General features: G+C 36.3%; 1 protein-coding gene across 1 annotated transcript; it reads left to right on the top strand.

The window, feature by feature from the left end:
* CNOT7 (CCR4-NOT transcription complex subunit 7) lies at positions 1 to 21,936 on the top strand. The gene is made up of 7 exons (XM_010374471.2): positions 1 to 221; positions 1,639 to 1,850; positions 3,691 to 3,884; positions 9,514 to 9,675; positions 12,017 to 12,161; positions 14,342 to 14,452; positions 16,008 to 21,936. The coding sequence occupies exons 2-7, from the start codon at positions 1,734 to 1,736 to the stop codon at positions 16,134 to 16,136; spliced, it is 858 nt and encodes a 285-aa protein (XP_010372773.1). The 5' UTR covers positions 1 to 221; positions 1,639 to 1,733; the 3' UTR covers positions 16,137 to 21,936.
* The last annotated feature ends 1,031 nt before the right edge of the window (positions 21,937 to 22,967 follow it).

Raw genomic sequence — 22,967 nt, 5'->3', positions numbered from 1 at the left:
CCCCCTCTGCGTGCCGCGTCATCATCTAGCGCCCCCGCCAAGACGTGCGAAAAGCGACGGCGCAGCACGGTACGGCGCAGCTCTTGCTCGCCTTTCCCCTTGCTGGGCGAGAGGTGTCTATGGGGCACCCGCTGCCGCCGCCGCTACCGCCACCGCCACCGCCGCTGGGTGCTGTCTCTATGGCGAGGAGGAGGAGGAGGAGCGCGAGCTCAGCGACACAAGTAGATCTTGCATCCGCCGCAGCCTTGCGGGGGGAGGGGCGGGTTAGGGAAGTAGAAAGGGGGCGGGGACGATGAACCTGAGAGGGTGCGCGATGGCGCCAGCTGGAGTGCGGCTGGCGGAGGAAGGAGCCTGGCGGCGGGTGGGGGGCTGGGTAACTGGGGTTGGGGGGTTTGTCAAGGGGTTGGCGCGTGGTGATGACGCAAAGGCTTTGTACCTGAGGCTTCGAAGTGGGACGGAAATTGGGAGTGGAGGGCGGTGGCCTAGATCCTCAGCTGTTCGTATTCTTTCACGCAGCAGTGCTTGGGAGTCAGTGTAGCTCCAGTCAGTGTTATCAGCACCTTCGCACTGGCTCTCTGCCAGGGAAGAGAGTTATCTATGACTGAATGCGTCGGTGCCGTCCTCTCGTTTCTCTGGGAACCTGCAGTACGGAGATGCTATCTCCAGTAATGAGAAGGCCTTTGGTGCCTCTTCGGGGCTTCTGGGACTGCAGTAGAGAGAGAGGTGGAGGAAAGCACTGTTAAACTACAGGGTGTTTCCAAATCTCTATGTGTGTTTGCTTATGTGTGTGTGTATCGGGGTGGGAGAGTTATGAAGGGGGGTGTCCTGGATCTCCTTTGGTTACTTTATGTGGAGAATTCGAAGTTACATTTCTGACTCTTCAGAGTTTAGAAGACGGCCATAAGATCCTCTTTTTACCCTTTTTTTTTTTCAAATTTATGTGGAAAATGCAGAAGATTTTGAAATTTCCCTGCTCAAGAATCAACACGAACTCTGTTTATAGAACAGAAATGTGAGCTCTATCTTTGGTAACCAGGGAATATGCTCTGAGTTTTAGACGTTCTATTGTGTTCTTTTTCCCTTCTGCAACTGCGAACATTCAGATAGTTTTCTGTGGCTGTTACTTTTTTCTGAGAGCATCTACAAACATTTTTGACCCCTCTAGTCTAGTTTGAATAAATGCCAGTAAAGTAGATCTTGTAATCAAGTCGGATTTTGGTTGTTTTGTTAATGAGGAATAAAAGTAAATACCACTTTTGGCATGGTAACATCTGATCTTGTCACATGTGTATAAGTAATTTTTCATTTTTGTCTGGAAATGGATGGCTTTATAAAGTTTTTTGCGGAGTAGCTGAACTCAGATAAATCTTCAGTGGAAAGTTATAAAAATATGATTAGTATGATGCATAAAAAAGTTATTTTAAAATAACTGAAATCAGGACCAGGAAATCTGTGCTGTAGTCCTTTTTTTCCTACGGGCTAGCTGTGTGACCTTAAGTTACTTTCTAAACTTTGATTTTTTTTTTTGTGAGTCAAGAACTTTGAATAAATAATCTCTTAGGTTCCTACCAGATCATTCTGTGATTCAGATTTGATATATCTGATCTTTATTTTTTGTTTGTTTGTTTGTTTTGACAGGTACATAAATAAAGGATAAAATATTTTATGAAACAGATCTTCAATCAAGTATAACATTTTGATGCTTGGCATCTAGACTCCCTTGTGCCCTCACTATGCCAGCGGCAACTGTAGATCATAGCCAAAGAATTTGTGAAGTTTGGGCTTGCAACTTGGATGAAGAGATGAAGAAAATTCGTCAAGTTATCCGAAAATATAATTACGTTGCTATGGTATGCCCACAAGCGGGTCTTTAAAACGCTTCATATAAAGGAGGAAAAGGAAAATTTTAAAGTCTTGAATTCAGCCCTTTTGGTTGATATTTTTAGGGATTAATTTCACCTTGAAAACAAAAATTTGTCACTGCCCTCCAGCCAAAAACCATCAGGAATACACCTGTGATTTGACAGATTGGGTTTATCCCTCATTGCAGTGAGGGAAAACGCACTGGAATTCCTGGAAACCATGGGCCATTTGAATAAGAGAGCGTTAGAAAGGATTTGGGCTTGCATCAGGTGGTCTTGGGGAAGATAAGGGAAGCAGGGCTTTACTGTGCATTGGATGTGGTCAGGAAGCCAGGGTAATTCTGTGATTGGATATCTTAGTAAGTCTTAAATGAGAGACTAGAATGAGGTTAAAACTGCAGAGAAGGAACAGTCATTCATTTAGCCAGGATGGAGATACTTGGTCATTTTGTGGTTTGACATTGTTTATTTTTTTGTCCTTGTTTGGACATGATTATGGAGTGGCCTTATTTGAGGTTGAACTTCTGTGAAATTATGTTCAACAGGAGAACATTAGGGCCTAGCTGTGAGTGCCAGGTCTGCTCCTAGCAACACCAAAGCCTAGCTGGTAGTACCACATGAGCTCCCAGAAGCTGGGGAGCTCTTTCTCAAACAAAAAAATCAGATGTGCCAGTGAAACATTGGTCTGCAATTTGTTTTCATAATTAACACTGGAGTTCTGTGAATATACTGTGTTACTAAGCAACTCTGCTTTTGCACGTGCTGTTCAATCTGCCTAGATTGTCTAACCAGTTAGTGATTTTTCTTCTTTACCATTACACTATTTCTGTTAGCTACCTACTGTTTTCTGCATCCACTAGATTATTATTAGCTCCATAAAGCAAGTGCTTTAATCATCCTTTCTCTCCCAGCACCTAGCATAACACATATAGTATCCAATAAAGTGACTGTTGAATTGCACTGAATTTAGAGAAATAGTGATTTCTTTACTGTTTCATAGTGACTTGATAGGCAGTTTTTATTCTTAGCTAGCCCTGGTTTGAATTCTAATACTAAACTGATGTATCTTTGTGTCAGTATTTTTAATAAAAATGAACAAATGGATTACTTTGGGGAGGGGCAGGTTGATTGGTTAAAATATGAATGTTTGTAGGTAACGTACTATTTAATAAAGGTATGCTTAGCCATTATTAGAACTAAAATTGTTTTCTTAACCAATGGAAATTCATAGTGATCATTGATTTCTCAGATAATAAAGAGTGGCAACATAGAGAAGTGATAACATCCTACAAGAGTGAGTGGGTGGCATGCTGTTCTTGACAACATGCTTTCTGTGGACTTTAGAGAGAATATTGTTTCAGCCGGAGAAATTAGGAAGCTAATGATGTTTTTCTTAGGATTTTGGTGTTGAGAAAAACCTTGTCTCAGAGAAGCAATTGGAAAGTACAGGGCATTTTCCATTCTTTTGAACCAGTTCTTCAAGAAACTTGGTTTTAGCATTGGAATACTGTGAGCATCATTTCACGTGTCCTTTGGGAGATAGGAATTTATGATTTTCCCCCCTTTCTTGGGTATAGAGTAAGTATTTAGTTACATTTATCACATGTATCTCATACTTAGTAATTTTTTTGATATATTTAAGAAAAGGTTAAGTTTATAGAGTTTTATGGTTCTAAAAAGTGAGGTTCTTTCTAGTTAAAAGATACTTTGTAATTGAACATAAATGTGTAGAATATCATCTGTAGGATTCTTTGATTTGCATCAAAAGAATGTGTGGATTGTAGTTTTCACTGTTCAGTACATAATGAATCTTAAAATTATTTTACAGGACACCGAGTTTCCAGGTGTGGTTGCAAGACCCATTGGAGAATTCAGGAGCAATGCTGACTATCAGTACCAACTATTGCGGTGTAATGTAGACTTATTAAAGATAATTCAGCTAGGACTGACATTTATGAATGAGCAAGGAGAATACCCTCCAGGAACTTCAACTTGGCAGTTTAATTTTAAATTTAATTTGACGTAAGTGGGAAATAACTGTATAACCCAGACTTTTTTTTTTCTTTAATCTTAGGAATTGATTTTCCTCAAGTATGGTGACATGCTAGGTGAATCTGGTGTAGTTATACTGGAAATATGTAAAACTTAACATTTCAAAAGCATAGTTTTCTTTTTTACTATGGGAACAAAAGATACTTTGATGTTGAAGATTTTATATTTAAAATATGACTGCAACTTTTTTTGTATTTGGAAAACTTTGGGTATTGAAAGTACTTCTGATAGAAAAAATAATCTTACCACATTAGTTTAGTTTTACTTTGAAAAATTTTGTGTGCAGTTTGAAATATAGCCTTTTATAATATTTGTCCTTGTAAAGATTTTTATTGCAGTCATATTCCAGTTTATGAGTAGATTACTGTCAAATGCAGTAAGACGTGTTTTGGAACCTTGGGTACGTTTTCCTTTCAAGTCAGTATTGTATAATCATTATGTTGCCACTTCAGCCCACAAAAGCTCTCTTAATTTACATGTAGGAGAAATAGTAGTATCCTTGAACCTGGTGTTTATCATATGTCAGAATCTGCATTCTAACTCAAGCCCTGGGTCTCCACCCAGTTTCCTTAGTTTTAATTTTTCTATATTATTATTAGAAGTAGTCTTGATAGCTGAGGGAAGTTTTAGAGTGTTTTTGGAGAAGGGCAGATTATTTGCAAACTGTAAGTTGGGTGAATAAAATATTGAACACAATCTCAGTATAGCAGGACCTCAAATGTCATTTTTTTCAACATTGTTTCATGGTAACATTCAGAAAAAATAAAATTGATTTCTGACCCGGGCCACTACCTGTGTGGAGTTTTGCACGTTCTCGTGTGTATGTGGATTTTCTCCCGGGTCCTCTGATTTCCTCCCACATCCCAAGGCTGTGCACGTTAGGTGAAGTGGTGTGGCTAAGTTGTCCCAGTGTGAGTGAGTGCACCGTGCCACGGAATGACATGTTGACCAAGGTTGGTTCCCACATTGCGCCCTGAGCTGCCAGAATAGGCTCTGGCTTTCTTCACCCCTCACCTGAATAATGGAGCAAATAATTATCTTACTTGTTTTTATTAATTGTTCTTAAATTTACATACAGCTCACATTTATTTCAGTGTTTAATACTAGAAGTATTTTGGTCTTTATCTAGAAGTTTGGTGATTTTTTTGTGACCAGCAATAGGCCATAGGAACTTAACTCTTGTTTTTATCAATTAGCCTGTGGTAAAAATTGGTTTTGTTATCCATCTTTTGGCTTAAAGTTGCAGTTTCTAAGAACTTACTGATAACGTTAAGTGAGTGCTTAACTGTGTTGCAATGTTGCATTGTTCTTCTATTTGACATCCTACATTTGTGTCATATATCCTAATATCTGATAGGAAAAATAGTAAAAGAAGCTGTAGGCAATTAATGGTAGTGCCAATATATGAATTCTTTCTTCCTGTTCTTTTTCGAATAAAGATATTTAATATACACAATTTTACGAAAGTAGGGCTTAGGAAAAGCAGAGTAATGATGTTTGTGTTGTAGTATGGCTTATAATCACACTGTGTTTAGCCTGACTCTCCATTTCATTCTTTTGGATTTAATAATATACTCTGTTCGGAGACCAAGGCAGGGGGATTGCTTGAGGCCAGGAGTTCTAGACCAGCCTGGTCAACATAGACTCTGTCTCTACAAAAAAAAAAATTAGCCAGGCGTGGTGGCTGTGTATCTGTAGTTGTAGCACTAGGGAGGCTGAACCAAGAGGATTGCTTGAACTGAGGAGTTCAAGGCTGTAGTGAGCTGGATTGCACCACTGCACTCCAGCCTGGGCAACAGGGTGATACTTTGTCTTTAAAAATATCTATATCTATCTTTACACACGTGAATACTACAGAACCTTATAAAGTAAACTTGTCCAACCCGTGGCCCAGGGTGACTTTGAATGCAGCCCAACACAAATTCATAAACTTTCTTAAAACATTACGATATTTTTTCTTGCTGTTAGTTTATTTACTGTGTGGCCTAAGACAGTTCTTTCAGTGTGGCCCAAGGGAAGCCAAAAGATTGGACACCCTGGTTATAAAGGGTGAAAAGTACTCCACTGAAACTGATAACCTTTTATAAGAACTATGGCTCTGAAACACTGAAAATTGCTTCCTCTCCTTTTTCTCAAATGATAAACCTTTATTAAAATTAGTTCTTTACCATTTCATTTGCTCCATGTTACTTTTTGTTCAAATGAATTAGTACATTGTTTTTAAATTAGATACTATTGGTGATTTCAGTACATGAGAAGGAAGTAACCCATCAGCTTCTCAGTTTGGGTAAAATTGACAGTTTCCTTTTCTAGAAACACCTTTGTTCTGGTAACAACTGCTTTCTTCGTACAGCATCTAAGTGACATTTTTTCTTTCTTAGAAAGGACTGCTAAAGTTTACTGCCAAGTTTTGCTACCGTTTACACCAGGAGTGTCTAATGTTTTGGTTTCCCTGGCCCACGTTGGAGGAAGAATTGTCTTGGGCCACACGTAAAATACACTAATGCTAACAATAGCTGATGAGCTAAAAAAAAAAAACACACACACACAAAAAAGAAAATTCTCAGAATGTTTTAAGAGACTTTATGAATTTGTATTGGGCTGCATTCACAGCCACGCTGGGCGCCCACTGGCTGCAGGTTGGACAGGCTTGATTTACACTGATGTTAGGAGATGTTTAAGGAGAAGGATACAGTGAAAAACATTAGGTAGAAGAAGTCATTTGGAAGATAAACCAGTAGTGCCTAATATAGAGAGCACCGTGAAGAAAATCTTGGAAATTTTGAAGAAAGATAAAAATTGGCTTCTTAATGGGGTGGCTAGAATGAGTGTCAGTTACAGTGCTAGACACTAGGGATTTAGTACTGAGGAAAGTTGGTCATGGCCTTTATAACTCAGTGTTTTGTAACTCTTCTGTTTTCTCTCTATTGCCAAAGTCTAAGAATTAGAATTATTAATACCGATCAACGTATGGGAATTCTCTCCAAACTGAATTTGGAGTTGATATATCTATGAAAATTGAGGTGGAATACTGATGAGCTGTGAAGAAGAAAAGCAACCCATGGAAATAATGTCACTGATGAGTCAAAGAGCGTTAAAATAAATTTTTTAAAAATCACTTTGAGGCCGGGCATGGTGGCTCACGGCCTCCATGATCTCAGCACTTTGGGAGGCCGAGGCGGGGGGATCACGAGGTCATGAGATTGAGAGCATCCTGGCTAACACGGTGAAACCCTGTCCCTACTAAAAATACAAAAAAATTAGCTGGGCGTGGTGGTGGGCACCTGAAGTCCCAGCTACTTGGGAGAGTGAGGCAGGAGAATGGCATGAACCCGGGAGGCGGAGCTTACAGCAAGCCGAGATCATGCCACTGACTCCAGCTTGGGGGACAGAGTGAGACTCAGTCTCTAAATAAATAAATAAATAAATAAATAATCACTTTTGGCGATTGCAGTATTTCTTGATATTTGAGAGAATTATTTAATAGGATAGTAGAAATTACAGGGCATCTTGGGTTCAGTGGTAACAGAAAGGATGCTGATGCTTCATTTAAGGAAAGTAGCAGTGTAAAGTAGAAGATGGAGAGTGCCATAAGAAGGGAGGCTGGATGCAGTAGCCCATTCTTGTAATCCCAGCACTTTGGGAGGCCAGTTGGAAGCCAAGGCGAACAGATCACCTGAGCTGAGAAGTTCAAGACCAGCTTGGGCAACATGGCAAAGCCCTGTCTCTACAAAAATAGAAAAATTAGCCAGACATGGTGACGTGTATCTGTAGTCGCAGCTACTACTTGGGAGGCTGCAGAAGGAGGATTGCTTGAGTCTGGGAGGTCAAGGCTGCAGTGAGCCGTGTTCAAGCCACTGCTTCGTGGATGATAGCCAGACCCTGTCTGAAGAATGGAAAGCAGTGTCAACAGAATAGTGGTTTTTAGTTTGTTTTACAGATAATACACAGACATTTGAGTGTTCACGAGTTAAGGAGTTGTATGTTAGGATAAAGATAGGCACTTGACAAATCCTTTGAGGAATGGCATGAAATAGCGTCTAAGGCATTGGTAGCAGTTAGCTTCGGCGATGAGGCAAGCTGTCTTTGGAGTCTAAAGGAGAATGATCTTTACGTAGGTAGATGTAAAGAAAGACAGGAATATTGATCGGGTATTTCTTTGTAAAGCAGGTGTGGGGTGAAGCCATATGCTGCAAGGAAACAGGTGAAGGGTGTTACTAGAAACTTAGAAAAAGGGCTAAACCACTTGCATACCTATACCTTGGCAAATGGCCAAGAATGATGTGAGCATGGAGAAGAATCTGTTTTTTATTGGTTGCTTATAGTTGCTAAGGCATGCCTCATTGTGAGCATTGGGACCTGATGAGTTAGATTATAATTTTTTGAGGTACATATTTTTAGCATAGGAAAGCTATGGTTTCACTAGGAAAAAAAAAAAACAACTACTTCATTGGGTTTATTCTGTTACCCTTCCTAAAGGATTTTCCAGGGGAGACTGACTTTTAAGTGATTGTTGTGGTTTCCTTCTGTTTTAAAATATTTCCATTGTTAGCTTTGTAATTTTTCAGACATAGAAATAAGTTGATTTCCAAAGGACTAACCATAAGGATACTTTTTGGCCCAAGTGAAATATACCCTATGGTTTAGTTTTGTCAAAAGTGTTTAATAGGAATTCCTTTTGCCAAGAGGTAGAAACCAGTATTCTTTCAATTTGAAAAGTAAATAAAAACATACATTTTCACATATTCTCAAAAATATATCTGTATTTTGGTAGCTTTTTTGTTTTAATATTTCAGATACAGATATACTGTATTTTGGGAACTTCTGATTTAATATTTCAGATACACGTATATTTGTGGTTGGAAATATATTTGTGGTTGGAGATGGCTTTCTTTTTGGCTTAAGTGAAGTCCTGAAGAATTGGTTTATATTTAGATTGCCTGGCTTGATTTTATAAGGCAGTCATTTAGGAATCGGATTGTTGGCAGAAGAAATTATTGCTGTTACAGCACAGTCCTTAACTTTAAACAATGTTGCTTATTGGAGCCATTTGCAAGGCTTATCATTTGTGAAATGAGGCATCTCCTTCTTTAAGATGAAGTGTAGTTTAACTCGTCCACATGAGACGTTTTCCACCGGGTCTCCTTCCTGGTGCTGCTGAGAGCATGGGAGATGGGCATGTGCCCCACAGCTATGGCTGCAGCTCCATGTGGCAGCCTTACAGTGGCTGCTGAGACTCAGAGGCTCTGAGAAAACTTGTCTGTTACTTTGTGATAGTAGCCCCTGGTGAGTAGAAGACCCTTTTCCAAACCCAGTTAAATGTATTTAAGAATGAAAGGCTAATAGAGTTAATAGTAAAGATTAAAATTGTACCTTTGGACTCTTTGAATGATTTTTTATTATTTGAAACACTTTTCTGAAATAATGACCCTTGTATTTAAATTGCATTTTTCTTGCATATATGTAAAGCATTGGAACAGCTGGACTTAAGCCAGTCCTCTGTCTCTTTTCCAGCACTGTAGTTATAGATGTAAGCAGAAGAACAGCTTGTTTGAAGTAATGGCATGTTTGAATGTTGTCTTTCTCTTTCTTCTGCCAGGGAGGATATGTATGCCCAGGACTCTATAGAGCTACTAACAACATCTGGTATCCAGTTTAAAAAACATGAGGAGGAAGGAATTGAGACCCAGTACTTTGCAGAACTTCTTATGACTTCTGGAGTGGTCCTCTGTGAAGGGGTGAAATGGTTGTCATTTCATAGGTAAAACGACTACATTGAAAATGCCTTTTGTTTTTCCATCTCATACTTGCTCCACACTTACTTGGGGCACTGTGTTTACAATTTCAGGTTTAATTTTAGAAAGAGTTGACTGCCATATAGAGTTAATGTTGGTTTACTTAAAGGTTAATTTAAAATATGGGATCCGTTTTTGCCTGTGAGAAACATGTTGCATAGTGGAAACAGTACGGTTCTCTAAGAAGTGAAAGACCCTGGTTTAAATCCAGCAATGCCATTTGGAATTGGTGTTATCCAGGGTTTTCTTTTACTATTTCTACACCTTAGTTTTTAATGTTCTACAGGGGAAACCATTTATTTACATTTACAGAAATTTATAGAGTATTTACCATATGGCAGGCACTGAGATGAGATTCTAGGAGTTAAGCTGTGAATAAAACACACAAAAATTATTTTCCTCTTGGAGTTTATATTCTCATGGGGGTGGGCAGACAGTTTTTAAAAATGGAGTTCACATTGTGATTTGTTAGATAGTGATAAGTACTATCTCAAAACAGCAAAGAAAATGCTAGGGATGGGTGTGGAGGTAGATTTTAATTTTTTTAAAAATAAAGTGATAAGGCATCCCTTTGAAGAAATACGTTGAAGACGTGTTTTAATGGTCACGAAGATAACTTTATAAACAGTCAATTCTCAATAACTGGTGGTTTTAAGTTCCTTTTTGTTATGAAACTAGATTATTTAAGAGTGTTTCTGGTAAGGAAACTAGTTCCGATTTTGTGAAACAGACTTCCATGTATGAGAAAGAGTTTTCCCATCTAAGTAAACTAAACTGACGACCCAGAGACTAAAAGTAACCTTCAGAATGGTTACTTTTGTTAGGTTTTGAAAAAGCTTTGGGTTACATAGATCCTTGATCTTACACTTGATCCACTTCACACATTTATTTTAAATCTGAGTCTCCTTCTTGGTGTAGTTTGTATCTCTGATCTGTGGGATGTTTATAGTGAAGGACTGTTCATGTGGGCGACTTTGATGTGTACTAAGCAGAAACTGTTGAGTTGTAGGTACTGAACACACTGATTCTTACCTATCATCTTTTTTTGTCTCTTTTCCACTTGAACGTGTACCTTAGGAGACACAACTTAAGACTCTTGATACAAATAACTTTTTTTAAGTCATTTTTTCTTCCCTAGATATGAAGATGCAAAAGAACTGGAAAGTATTGTCCTATCCTTTTACTATATATGACATACTCTTTCATTTAAAAAATACTCTGACAAAATATAGTGCACTAGGCACTGGGGTTTTAAGATGAATGAAAACAAACAGGTTTCATTCATGTCTTCTTGGAGTGTAGAATCTAAGTTAGACTGATATATTTAAATATTTATCAAGATACAATATTTTATTCCATTAAATATCACTAGCTGTTTTTCTCATGTTCTATTTCAAGTAATAAGGAATAGTTTAGGAAGTTTATAAATCTTAAGTGCTAATATAATCTTAAACTTTTAATGTTAGTAAGCAAATGCCATATAGGCTTCCTGTCAGAGGTCCTGTAAGGAAAAATAGACAAGGGATGGACGTGTCTACGTGGCCTGGAAGTGTAGGGAGACAGAAAACTGTGGTAAAGTCCGGATAAAGGGAGAAGAGGTCTGGATTTGAGAGTGTAGGAGTTTGCATTTTATAATGAGGAGAGTAGTTATTTTTTTACTACCCTTCACTTCTTCCATGTGCAACATTTCCATTAATCATGACTCTTAGGGAGCCACACTGAGAGGAAGAGAATTGTGAAGGAAGAGAGGGCGAGACTACTTAATAGCATAGTCATTTAAGAGAAGTGAAAATACCTTGTTACAGTCTTATTCTTTGGGTAATATATATGACCACCTTATGAAAAAGATGGGATGACTTGCATTACTTTTGCCTATCAAATGCCCGTTCTCTTGCTACATTTGCTAACTCCTCTGGCCCAGTTTCCATATATCTTTATTTCTCCATTTCCATAGTTACTTAAAAAAGTATTTTGAGACATCTATGGGCAGTTTGATGCTCTTTTGGTGTTCTCTATTCAAATATCAACAAACTAGTATTTTCGTGACCACAGGCTTGGTTTGATAGTGTAGATCTGTGTTGGTATCTCTGAATAATAAAGTGATAAAGTTTTTAATACTGTAAGATGACAGCATTTTCCCATTATAGTTCTCAGTGTTTGTTTTCTCTGTTCTTGTGTGCACTTTTCTTTAATGTTTTTGGAAGGACTATAGTGTGACTTGCTTAAATTTAAATCAGATAAACTTTTTTTTTTAATCTTTATGGTATTTATGTGTCCCTCTTCTCTATTCTTTTAACCCTTTTATAGTGGTTACGACTTTGGCTACTTAATCAAAATCCTAACCAACTCTAACTTGCCTGAAGAAGAACTTGACTTCTTTGAGATCCTTCGATTGTTTTTTCCTGTAATTTATGATGTGAAGTACCTCATGAAGAGCTGCAAAAATCTCAAAGTAAGTCTTCAGGTGGCATTATCTATAGCAGCACACTGTTCAGACGAAGGGACTGTCATGAGAGCCTAGGCTGGGATGTTGTTCTAAACCATATTTTACAGTATTACATTAAATGCAATTATATTATCTGGTCATGTGATTTTTTTTTTTCTTGCATACGTGATAATTTATAGGGAATCCTTTTTTCAGAGCTTTAGTATGTCTTGGCAGAAGGCAGAATTTTCAACAGATTTCTAGCTTAGGTCAGATTCTTGTCATTGCTTGCCAGATTGAAAATCACAAAAACAAAAATCGGAGGACAGTGAGGCTCTCATATGCACACCAGTGTGAGTTCTTTCTTTCTCCCAACACGCATAGAGTCTCTTCTTACAAGATAGAATCTAAGGTGGCCAGAGATGTGCAGATGTATTCAGTAATGTGGCAAAAGAGTTTTTCTTTCCTTTTGGCTTTTCATGGCTAGAAATTATTGTGTCAGTTTTAGTGATAGGATAATGTTCCTAGGATAAAACTACATACCTAGAAGGTTCTTCTTCTGGCCAAAAGATGTCAGCTTGTTACAATTAAGTACGATGGGAAATGTGGAGGTCCTGCCTAGATAGTAGTAACATTCTGACGCTGCATAGTGTGTATTTTTAAATTCTAAACATTAATTTCTTTTTTTGTTTTTGAGACGGAGTCTTGCTCTGTCACCCAGGCTGGAGTGCAGTGGTGTGATCTCAGCTCACTGCAACCTCCGCCTCCTAGGTTCAAGTGATTCTCCTGCCTCAGCCTCCTGTGTAGCTGGAATTACAGGTGCCCATGACCACGCCCAGCTAATTATTGTATTTTTAGTAGAGATAGGGTTTCACCACGTTGGTCACACTGGTCTTAACAGATAACTGAAGATGAGAAGCTTTCTTTTGGCCAGTGTTTACCTTTAACAAGGGATATGGTCAGCATATGACTAGAGAAATTTTCAAGAAAGGTTACTTTATGTTTGTAGCAGTAGACTTCTGTGTAATTTGAGGGGATTTCCAGTAAGTGAACTTGCAGTAGGGTGTCCCTTACTTGAGAAACTCAGTCCACCCTGTGAAAGCACTGCATGCCGAGGCCTACATGTTTTCACTTGACTTTTTTTTTATTGACATGTTTGTATAATGACAGTTTTCAGGAACAGGGAACCAAATTATTGCTCATTATGTGGTTGTTACTAGGAAGTTTCTAAGTACAGATATTCTGAATGTGTCCTGAGTAAGCTGCTGTGTTAAAATTCAGGTTAACAACAAAGGTGCTTTTTGACCTATAGTCAGCTATGCTGTTCTATTCAGTTCTATTCTGTGTTCTCCTGAGCAGCTGCTAATGATACCTAATCCTCGTGCTATTTTTAGCACAGAAGCAACTGCTGGGTAAAGCATTGTTTCAAGCTGTGATGCACAGAAGGGCCATTTTGCTGGTGGAGGCCTTAACAATTTAGAGAAGAATTTTTGTTTTGTTGTTGGTGTTTCTTTACCTCACTCTCTATCCTCATTCTCCCCTCCCTTTACTCTCCTTCCCTCTCCTCCCACTTTCTTTCTTTCTGTAACTGTCTTTCTCTTCCTTTCTTTCCACTCTCATCTTTCTTTTTTAATCTTAGCAGTATTAACATAGGTGGATTATAGCAGACCACTCTAAGGAGTTGTGTGCATATACGCATCTTAACAAACAAAACCATAGTTAAGCATTTAGCATATTCTTAATGATTTGGTTATTCATAATGGCTTTGTTTTGTGAAAATTAAGTGAAAACTACAAACGGATGGTGGGAAGTTTAAGAAAATATGAAAAAAATGGTGTTATACTAGCTATGCAGTTTTATAATTATTACTGGATTGATAGACCATGAGTGTACTTGATAAATATTACCCTATATATGCTCTGCTTCCCTCCCGTATCTAGGAAAGTTATTTATTTGTCATATGCCCTAAAACATAATGAAGATACATTTTCCCAATTAGGATATTGTTTTCTATTTAATGATACTGTTTCCACATTCAACAAATACATTAGTAATTCACATTCTCTGTTTCTTCCCCCCAATCTTTATAAAATTCACCTTTACATACTAAAGTTTATTTTTATTTTGGTCAGTGTCTAAGTTTATAATTTGTGAATGTAGGCGTTGCAGTATTTTCCTTCTTGACAAGCAATTTTTATTTCTTCTAGGGTGGATTACAGGAGGTGGCAGAACAGTTAGAGCTGGAACGGATAGGACCACAGCATCAGGCAGGATCTGATTCATTGCTCACAGGAATGGCCTTTTTCAAAATGAGAGAAGTATGAAGACATCACTGCCTTTTTCTCAGTTGGTTGTTAGGTTGAGAACATTAAAAATCTTATGGCCAAAGATTTTGGGCAAAAAGTACCTACTAAGTAAAGCTATATTTAGAGATACCATATGAGTCACATCCACCACACTTAAAAGTATTCAAAAATAAGTCATCTTGAAATGTAGTTCAGAAGGAACTGGGAGAACATGTTCATCATAGAACCAAAAATTTTAAAACATAAACTACCTGAGAAATCATGTAGGTCCAACCATATTATTTCTCAGGTGAGAAAACAGGCTAATAACTTCCATGATCAAACACATTACTAGTGGGAAAACTCCAGAGTTCTAACTCCCATTGGTACTTCTTCTGCAAGGCAAGGAATCTTTGTATTAGGTTTCTTCTAGCATGGCCCTCTTTAGGCTTTAAATTGGTGATAAATATATTATTTGCTCATGTCATTCTTCAGTGCTTTGAAGATTTTATAGAGAAGGACTCAGGCTTTTTACTGGATTGAGTCTTAAAAGGGGAGTTGAATTCTGAAGGGATAAAATAAATCCAACGTCCTAGTTGAATCAGAAACCCCATTAGGAAAACCCTCCTTAAATGGCAACAGGCATGTTAGGTATGGAAGAATGAAACTTAACGAACCCATTATCCACTCTTAAGTAATTAAGTGATATGCACAGATACACCTAGCTATAGGTAAACAGGAAAATTGGTTGTGCAAAAACACGTGAGGTTTTTCTTGGCTATAAGTTTTCCTTTTTGCAAAAATTATCTGTGGATTTGAGTATATTTTCTCTTAGACATGAAAGAATTGACTGAGACTGAGAATTTAAAAACTTTTTGGAGCAATGTATTGATAATAGAGAGCATTAAAGCTGTTTTGCTAAGTAGTGTTGTTGATTCAGAAGTGATTTGGACTATCCATTCATGACACGTAAATATTTTGTTTTGGAGTCCTTCCCATTGTTTCTTTAGATAATTGAAATAACCTTTTAGATTTTTTAGCTTTGCATTTTAAAAATGTCTTAATGGTTTATTTAACTAAAGGTAGATTTCTGGCACCAATTTATTTTTATTTTTCTTGGCTTCTTCAATGACAGTAATAGAGTGTGAATGTTTGGATTTTACTGTCCATGACTTTACAGTTTATTTATAGCCAGCTCAGCCTTGCCTGTAGATTTAAGACAGCTTATGAACCTAAACTTTTTTTTCCACCATCATTGGCTTTCTTCATTCTTACTTGAGTATTGTTAAATTACTTGAGTATTGTTAATTTTTCCATGATGACAAATTCTTATAAAAATGGTCTAAATGGAAAAGACATGCATTTGTACATTTTTTTCGTAGTCTCTTACTTTGGTTTCTGAGCTCTGTACTTTTGAGAACATTAGTCTTACTCATTGAACTGAAATGTGTAGCCTCAAAGGAACACCATAGAAAAGAGCCATCATTATCATCAGTGAACAGTCAGTACTTACATTGCTGAAATATAAATTACAAGTGGTTCCCTTTGGTTAAAATTATCTTTTTTTTTCTTCAAAATTCCTTTTTAGATGTTCTTTGAAGATCATATTGATGATGCCAAATATTGTGGTCATTTGTATGGCCTTGGTTCTGGTTCATCCTATGTACAGAATGGCACAGGGAATGCATATGAAGAGGAAGCCAACAAGCAGTCATGACATGAAATAGTCCTTTTATTTTTATTTTATTTCGAGCTACACACATGCTTGTATATAGGTTTTATCTCTGGTTGAATCCCTTGAACAATAGACAGTACCTTTCCCCCCCCCTTTCATGGCCCATTTTATTGTCTGCCTTTCACTACTAAGTATGACCATTCCTATCTCAGATCTTAATAAAAAACAAAACAAAAAACAAAACAAAAATGCATTCAGGTTAAATTTGGCCTTAATTTAATATACTTGTTAGCAAGCGTGTGTGACAGAGAGTGGGGAAAGCTACATCACTGAATATTTTGATTAACTTTACCTACTTGAGTTTGGTTTATTTTTCCCTTTTCCTAAATTGACTAGCACTGACTGTAATTTATTTCCCTATTTCATGTCTCTCTCTTCCATTCTGCAGGAGTTTTAGCTATTTGAGATTGTGGACCATCAGTTTTGCACTTTAGAGAGTGTTTCTGACTCAAAACCTCTGTTTTATCAAAAATTTTGTTTTTTCTTGATCTTAGCTGGAAAAATGACCATCTGCCAACTTTACACAGTATTTACTTGGTTTTGACTCACAGAATATAGCATATTCATTGTGCAAACTGTCGATTCAGCGAAACTAAAAAAAAAAAGACAAGAAACTACTGAGGAGCTTAGTAACTGCTGTTTCTGTACGTAGTGTTTAATCTTCCAAGCACATCTAGTGTCTGTCAGTTTCTAATTGGCATGTGTAGGCTGCTCTGTGACTGAAGAATTTTCAAACCAGCTTTACACCCTTCAGGAAAAATCCCTTGTGATTGGATATTTAGTATCTGCCAGGAAACTGGTACTCAAGATGTTGAAGCTACAGTTATTTTATGATAGCACACTTCCCTTGATTTGCCTATTTTTAGTCCATCACCATTTACCCATGTCTTTTTTAAAAATTTTATTTTGTAGCCATACTTATGATGCTCTTGATTTGTTGGTTACACAAATCAATTTTATTAAAATCCAAAGATAACAAGTCTTTAGGTATATTTTGTACCAGATTAAATTAGAAGACAAAAATTGCGCTTTCATAGTTGCTACAAAGGTAAATAATGGAGAGATCTGGTACAAAACAACAAATTATATATATATATATATATATATTCTCATATATATATATATAGCTAATAAAATTACCTGAGGAGTGTAATGCTTGTTTATTTTTTTGTGTATATCTTTGCAATCTATTTTATATATATTGACAAAAGAGACTGTGAAATATTTAGCCATGCAGAATATGTGACCAGACCAGAGCATGTGTAGGAAGACTTTGGTAATCATTAACTGTACCCTGAAATGATGGACTACAAGTTATAATGTGTGTTACCTACACTTCAATCAGTAATATTAGCAAATCTTCAAATGTTAGTCACATTGGTTTGTCTCCCTTGTACATTCTTTATTCATGATATTACAGTGCTGTAACTGGGTGGTCCTTTTTAAACAAAACATTATTTGCAAAACAGAGGGTATTATTTGTTTTTAAAGCTTTTGTAAATAAAGGCTTCAAAATGTTTTCTTATAAATGTTGATGACTGGTGATTTTGTTTTGGAAATACTCATTTGGGGGATATTGTTCATTTTTATTTGGGCAACTCAACAGAATTCAGTAACTTCCTTCATTAATCCTAGATGATTATTAGTCCATTAATTGAAAAATCAATCTGAGTTTTCTGCATTTCAAGTGTTGGCTTATTCTTGTTCTTTATGAGTACCTCAACTAGCTAAGTAAGGATTTCTATTTCTCCTTTTTAGGAATGCATTTATTCATAAGGATATACTTAAAAGGAAATACATCTGGTGTAACTGTGGCTTTTTAAAAAATCTAACACAATGTAGCAAGTTTCTGACTGGCTTCTTTTCATTTTGTCTTTGCTAAAAAGGAAGTGAAACTTGTTTTCGCTTGTGATTTCAGTGTTAGTTTTTATTGAGAAAACTAACATTTAAATTCTGTTCAACTAATAGTTAGCTATTCTTTGAGAAATCAATGTAAAACCTTTTTAGTAGCCACATCGTTGCTCAATCTCATAACTTGTATCAGTTCTGGCTCTGTCCCTAAAAAGTGTAGATAATCCCTAACTTAACTATCTTTCAACTTAATGATTTTTCAACTTTACAGTGGGTGTATTGTAACCCCATCAAAAGTTTAGGAGCTCCTTAGGACTATGATGGGGTTACAGTTTCTACTGAATGTGTATTGCTTTTGCACCATTGCAAAGTCAAAGTTTGTAAGTTGAACCATTGTAAATTGGGGGACTCTATGCTGTTGTCTGCATTAAATGAATGTTAGTATTTTTTCAGATGTAACCTCATTGTAGGTTGAGCACCTGTATAGTATTTTATAACTTCTGTAGAGGAACATTTTGACTTTTACTGGGTCTAAGTTTTACTTTATTTTGTTCCAGTCTGAATGTTTGTAGAGTCTAGGTTTTAGATGTAAAGATATTTGGATGATAATTTTTTTAGTGTTCCTGAACCATTAATTACAGACTCATATAGTCTGTTAAGTCTACTAGAGCAAGGGTTGTCAAACTATGGCCTGCAGCCAGAATCAGCTTGCTGCCTGTTTTTGTGTGGCCCGTGAACTGAAAATGGCTTTTAGTTTTAAATGGTTGGGAAAAATATTCAAAAGATTATTTCCTGATATCAGACAATTACATGAAATTCAATTTTTAGTGTCTATAAGTTTTTATGGGAATGCAGCCACAATCATTTACATCTTATCTATGGATACTTTTTTGCTATAATGGAAAAGTTGAGTAGCTGCTACAGAACCTGTTTAAGTCTGTCTTGTTTTACGTTGCTGCTTGGCAAGCTACAGAATCATGGTGATGCAGATATAACCTGAAAGCATTTAGAATGCCCGGTGTACTGCTAGATTTATTACTTTTTCTCCTACCAGTTCATGCCCTGTATCTCAGAACAGGAAAAGTACACTTTGATACGTTTTCAAGGCACACTAGAATATGGACTATTTTATTATATGGTGGTATGTTATGTTTATAATGCAATGACACTGTAACTGGTAAAAGAATAAACTGACAGTATCAGACTAACATCACAATATTCCCAACTCGTGGAAAACAACAGTCAGAAGAATTAGAAAATTTAAATGAAACATCATAGAATTTCACAAAATAAAAATGAGGCTGCAACCAAAATGTTTACAAGTGCCCAATTTGTTAGCCAAGCAAAGAAAACCATTTACTAATGCTGAATTATATCATGCTTGAAGATAGTAACCAACCCAAAGAAATGTGTCCAGATAAAATGAAGGTATCAGCCTTTTGATGAGAACAGTCGTTTGAAGAATGAGGATTTTGGACACAACATCAAATGACACCATTAATTCTTTGCCTCTTACTAGTCAGTACTGCCTAGCTTTATTTTTTGAGAAACCATTGCTGGATTAGAAGTGACTGAAGAATTTATGGAACTACAAGTGGGAATATTTTCAAAAAAGTTGAGAAACAGTACGACCTGAAGTGGAATCTACTAAGATGTGATGCAACTGATGCTGGGAAAAAAATGCATGGAGCAGAAAAAAAGTTTATGTGGTCAAATTTATAAAGCTTGTGAAAATGTAAGTTGTTTGAAGCCTATAACTCTTCACTTGATTATGCATCAGCAGGTAGTTTGCAGGAAATATTGGTGTTACTGAACTGGTCAACAGTGAACTTCATTTGTTCTTGTGGACCTAACCATCTTCAGTTCCATAAATTTTTTTGTGACAAACAGAAGCTGAATATCCTGATTTGATTTGCTACACAGGCATTCAGTGGCTTAGCAGTGCTAAAGATTTATTTTTATTTTTTGGGTTCTTGGCTGACATTGAAATTTTTCTGAATGAGAAGAACCATCCTCAAATTTTAACACTGAGTAGCTTTGGAAATTAGCTTTTGCCACAGACTTGAAAATGTTTCTTAATGAATTTGACCTGAAATTACAAGGTAAAACAATATGGTAAATTCATTTCAATAAAAACTAAAATTTAAATAATAAGATTGTCAAGCTGCTTTATATACTTTCTGTGCTATCAGGAGTCAAAACAGCGCTGTATTGCCAAATCCATTTTTAGTGGATATATTTTCCTGTAGCAGTTTTTTGGACTTTGATGCAGTGCAAAGAAAATTTTTAAATTTTAAAAGCATTTAACTGCAATTGAAGACTTTCCTCTTAATCTTCTGTTGGAAATGAATCATCTTGAATGAATGACATGCTAAAGGGCAAATACCAAAAAGATGAATCCTACAAATGCCTTACAAGTGATGAATATGCTTAAGTAAAATCACATGCTCATGGGTGGATGTGTCAGTATTTAGTACCTCGACCTATTTGTGTGAAAAGATACTTTCAAAGATGAAATATGTGAAATCTCATTACACATCAGCATTTACAGATTAACATTTTCCATTTATTCCAGTGAGGGAATACCAACTTTTAGCCCAAATTGAACAAAATGTTACCTCCTCTCCCCTGCCAAAAAATCCCATTATTCCCATTAGTAGACCTCTATTACTAAAAAAAAAAAAAAAAAAAAAAAAAAAAAAAAAATTGTACTTGATATTTTGAGTTTGCAATTTTTAGAACAAAAATTTTGTAAAAAGTTTCCTTGAGTACCTTAGTAATGTCCTTCATTTTGTCTTAGCTTGCAAAGCCTCTAATATTTGCTACCTGGCCTTTTTAAAAAAATAAAAAGAAAAAAAAGAAGAAGGCTTGTCCCCTTCTCTACTAGAAGAAATTCAAGGGTCTATATCTGTCCTGTTTGCTGTTTCATCCACATTGCCAAATGCAGTGGCTCCTCTGGGTAGACAACCTGAGGTGGAATCAAATTATGAATGCATGTTATCTCATGTCTATAAAATAAATGTGTCAGAATTTATAAATAAAGGGATAGGAAAAATACTGATTATTGTATGTCAGTGCTTTGTAGTGAAGGCCAGTTCACACATGCCATTTGCTACGCTGGTGTAATTTATATGAGAGCTTAATTTATAACAATGTTACCTGTCATTTATTTTTCTATTAAGACATTATGGAAATGTAGGACTGTACACATCCAAGTCCTGCAGAATTTTCATTTCAGGTTTTAAAAGTTAAAATTCACCATAGAGTGAAAATTCCAAAAAACAAGATTCATTTACATTATCACTAGACAACTTCCATTTGTTCTAACTTGTATTATATAGTTTTCTATAGCATTAGTTACATCTAACGTTTAGTATAAAAGCAATTGAGCAATTTCTCTTTAGAAGTCCATTTCATTGCTTTGTAGCCATTGTCTGTAGGTGAATGAATAAGCTACCTTTCTCCAAAATTACTCTTCATTTTCTTTTTAAAGATAAACTGGTCAATACTCTCCTTCCTGGTATGGAGGAATTTTTTGTACATGAGAAGCATTCATGAATATAATCTGCCCTCTTGCTTTATTGTCATAGGAGGGGAAATTCACTGCTTTCACACTCTTCTTTTTTGGCTCTTTCTCCCAAAAGATAAGAATCTTTATTTGGTATGATACCAAGAAATTGGAGTTCATTAGCTTCAGACAATATCATCATGGCTTCCAAATTGTTAGGAAATACAAGTTTGCAAGACCCCAAGGGGACTTAATATTTTATATCTTACTAGCCATGTTATAGGTTTTAAGTGTTTTTGATGGGGAACTGTTTCACTCATGCCATATACCTGTTTTGTTTTTCTAAAAAACTAACACTGTAAGTTGTTAGCAGGTATCTTGTATCACTGCAAAACCCATGTATAATAAAAACTTGTTCTTGAGCTATATGTGTGTACACAGGCTTTCCTTGCATTCATTGTAGCCATTCTGGGGCTGTCCTCTACTTCTTGCCTAAGTATATGTTTTTTAAATAACTTCAGCACATTTGCATACTACTCCAAGATTACTTTATAATTAAAGTCGCTTTTTAAAGTATTCAGCTTTCACACGGTAAGTGTTTGATTAGTTCATTTAAGATGTTTTTAATAGTACACTTTAGGGAGCCATACATACTGACAGAAAAAAGACACAAAATCTAAACTGACAAAATAGCCTTGCTCTCATAACTGAGTAAAATAAAACATGAGAACTGACATATTCTGTAGTATCTTTAAATTCAGCATCAACAGAATTTTATGTTTGAAGTAATTACTTGAAGTATGCGTTTTTTTTTTTTTTTTTCAATTAAGCACCTTTATCCATCAAACAGAAGCTATTAAGTATTAATAACTTCAGGTAGGATTCAGCTCCTTGTACTGGTAAACCTTACCTGGAAGATGCAACATAAATCATAGGTTGTCTTCATAAACCATAAAGTAGTAGTATTTTTCCTGAGCAATAGGGAACTAGCCATAAACCAAGGCTTAAAATAACTTATTACAAGTTTCCCTTTGGTTTAATTGATACTCAAACCACTCAGAGGATTAGTTTTAACAGACATTTTCCCCCAAATGTAAACAATACAGAAATATTGAATGCTGGCTATGAACAAGAACATCAAAAAGATCTATTTTTGAACATTTTTCACCAGTTTGTTTTTTGCCCTCACTTTCCTGCAACAAGAAAGGTCTGCAAATGATTAAAAGTGTCTTATATTGGCATTGCCCAGATTATTGTATTTGAACTTTTTGCTGGTATAAGAACAATTCTCAGAGGGTATTGGTGATTGAGCTATTAGATACCTAGACTGCATTATTGTAGTTGTTTGCTCACATTTCAAGGGGACTATTTGAGGAAGGAAAAAAAATGGGTGCCCTGTTTCAGAGTCTCCTGCAACACTGAACATTATTCCGGGAGATACTTCATGTTCATAG

This window comes from Rhinopithecus roxellana, chromosome 9 (genome assembly GCF_007565055.1).
Source record: "Rhinopithecus roxellana isolate Shanxi Qingling chromosome 9, ASM756505v1, whole genome shotgun sequence".
In the NCBI taxonomy this organism is placed as follows: domain Eukaryota; kingdom Metazoa; phylum Chordata; class Mammalia; order Primates; family Cercopithecidae; genus Rhinopithecus; species Rhinopithecus roxellana.
The sequence above is the reverse complement of the archived record's forward strand: the minus strand, read 5'-3'. Positions and strand labels throughout refer to the sequence as shown.

Coding starts and splice junctions, on each gene's coding strand:
- CNOT7 (XM_010374471.2), top strand. CDS start 1,734: ATGCCAGCGGCAACTGTAGATCATAGCCAAAGAATTTGTGAAGTTTGG. Junction 3,885..9,513: donor AATTTTAAATTTAATTTGAC/GTAAGTGGGAAA, acceptor TTCTTCTGCCAG/GGAGGATATGTATGCCCAGG. Junction 12,162..14,341: donor AGAGCTGCAAAAATCTCAAA/GTAAGTCTTCAG, acceptor TATTTCTTCTAG/GGTGGATTACAGGAGGTGGC.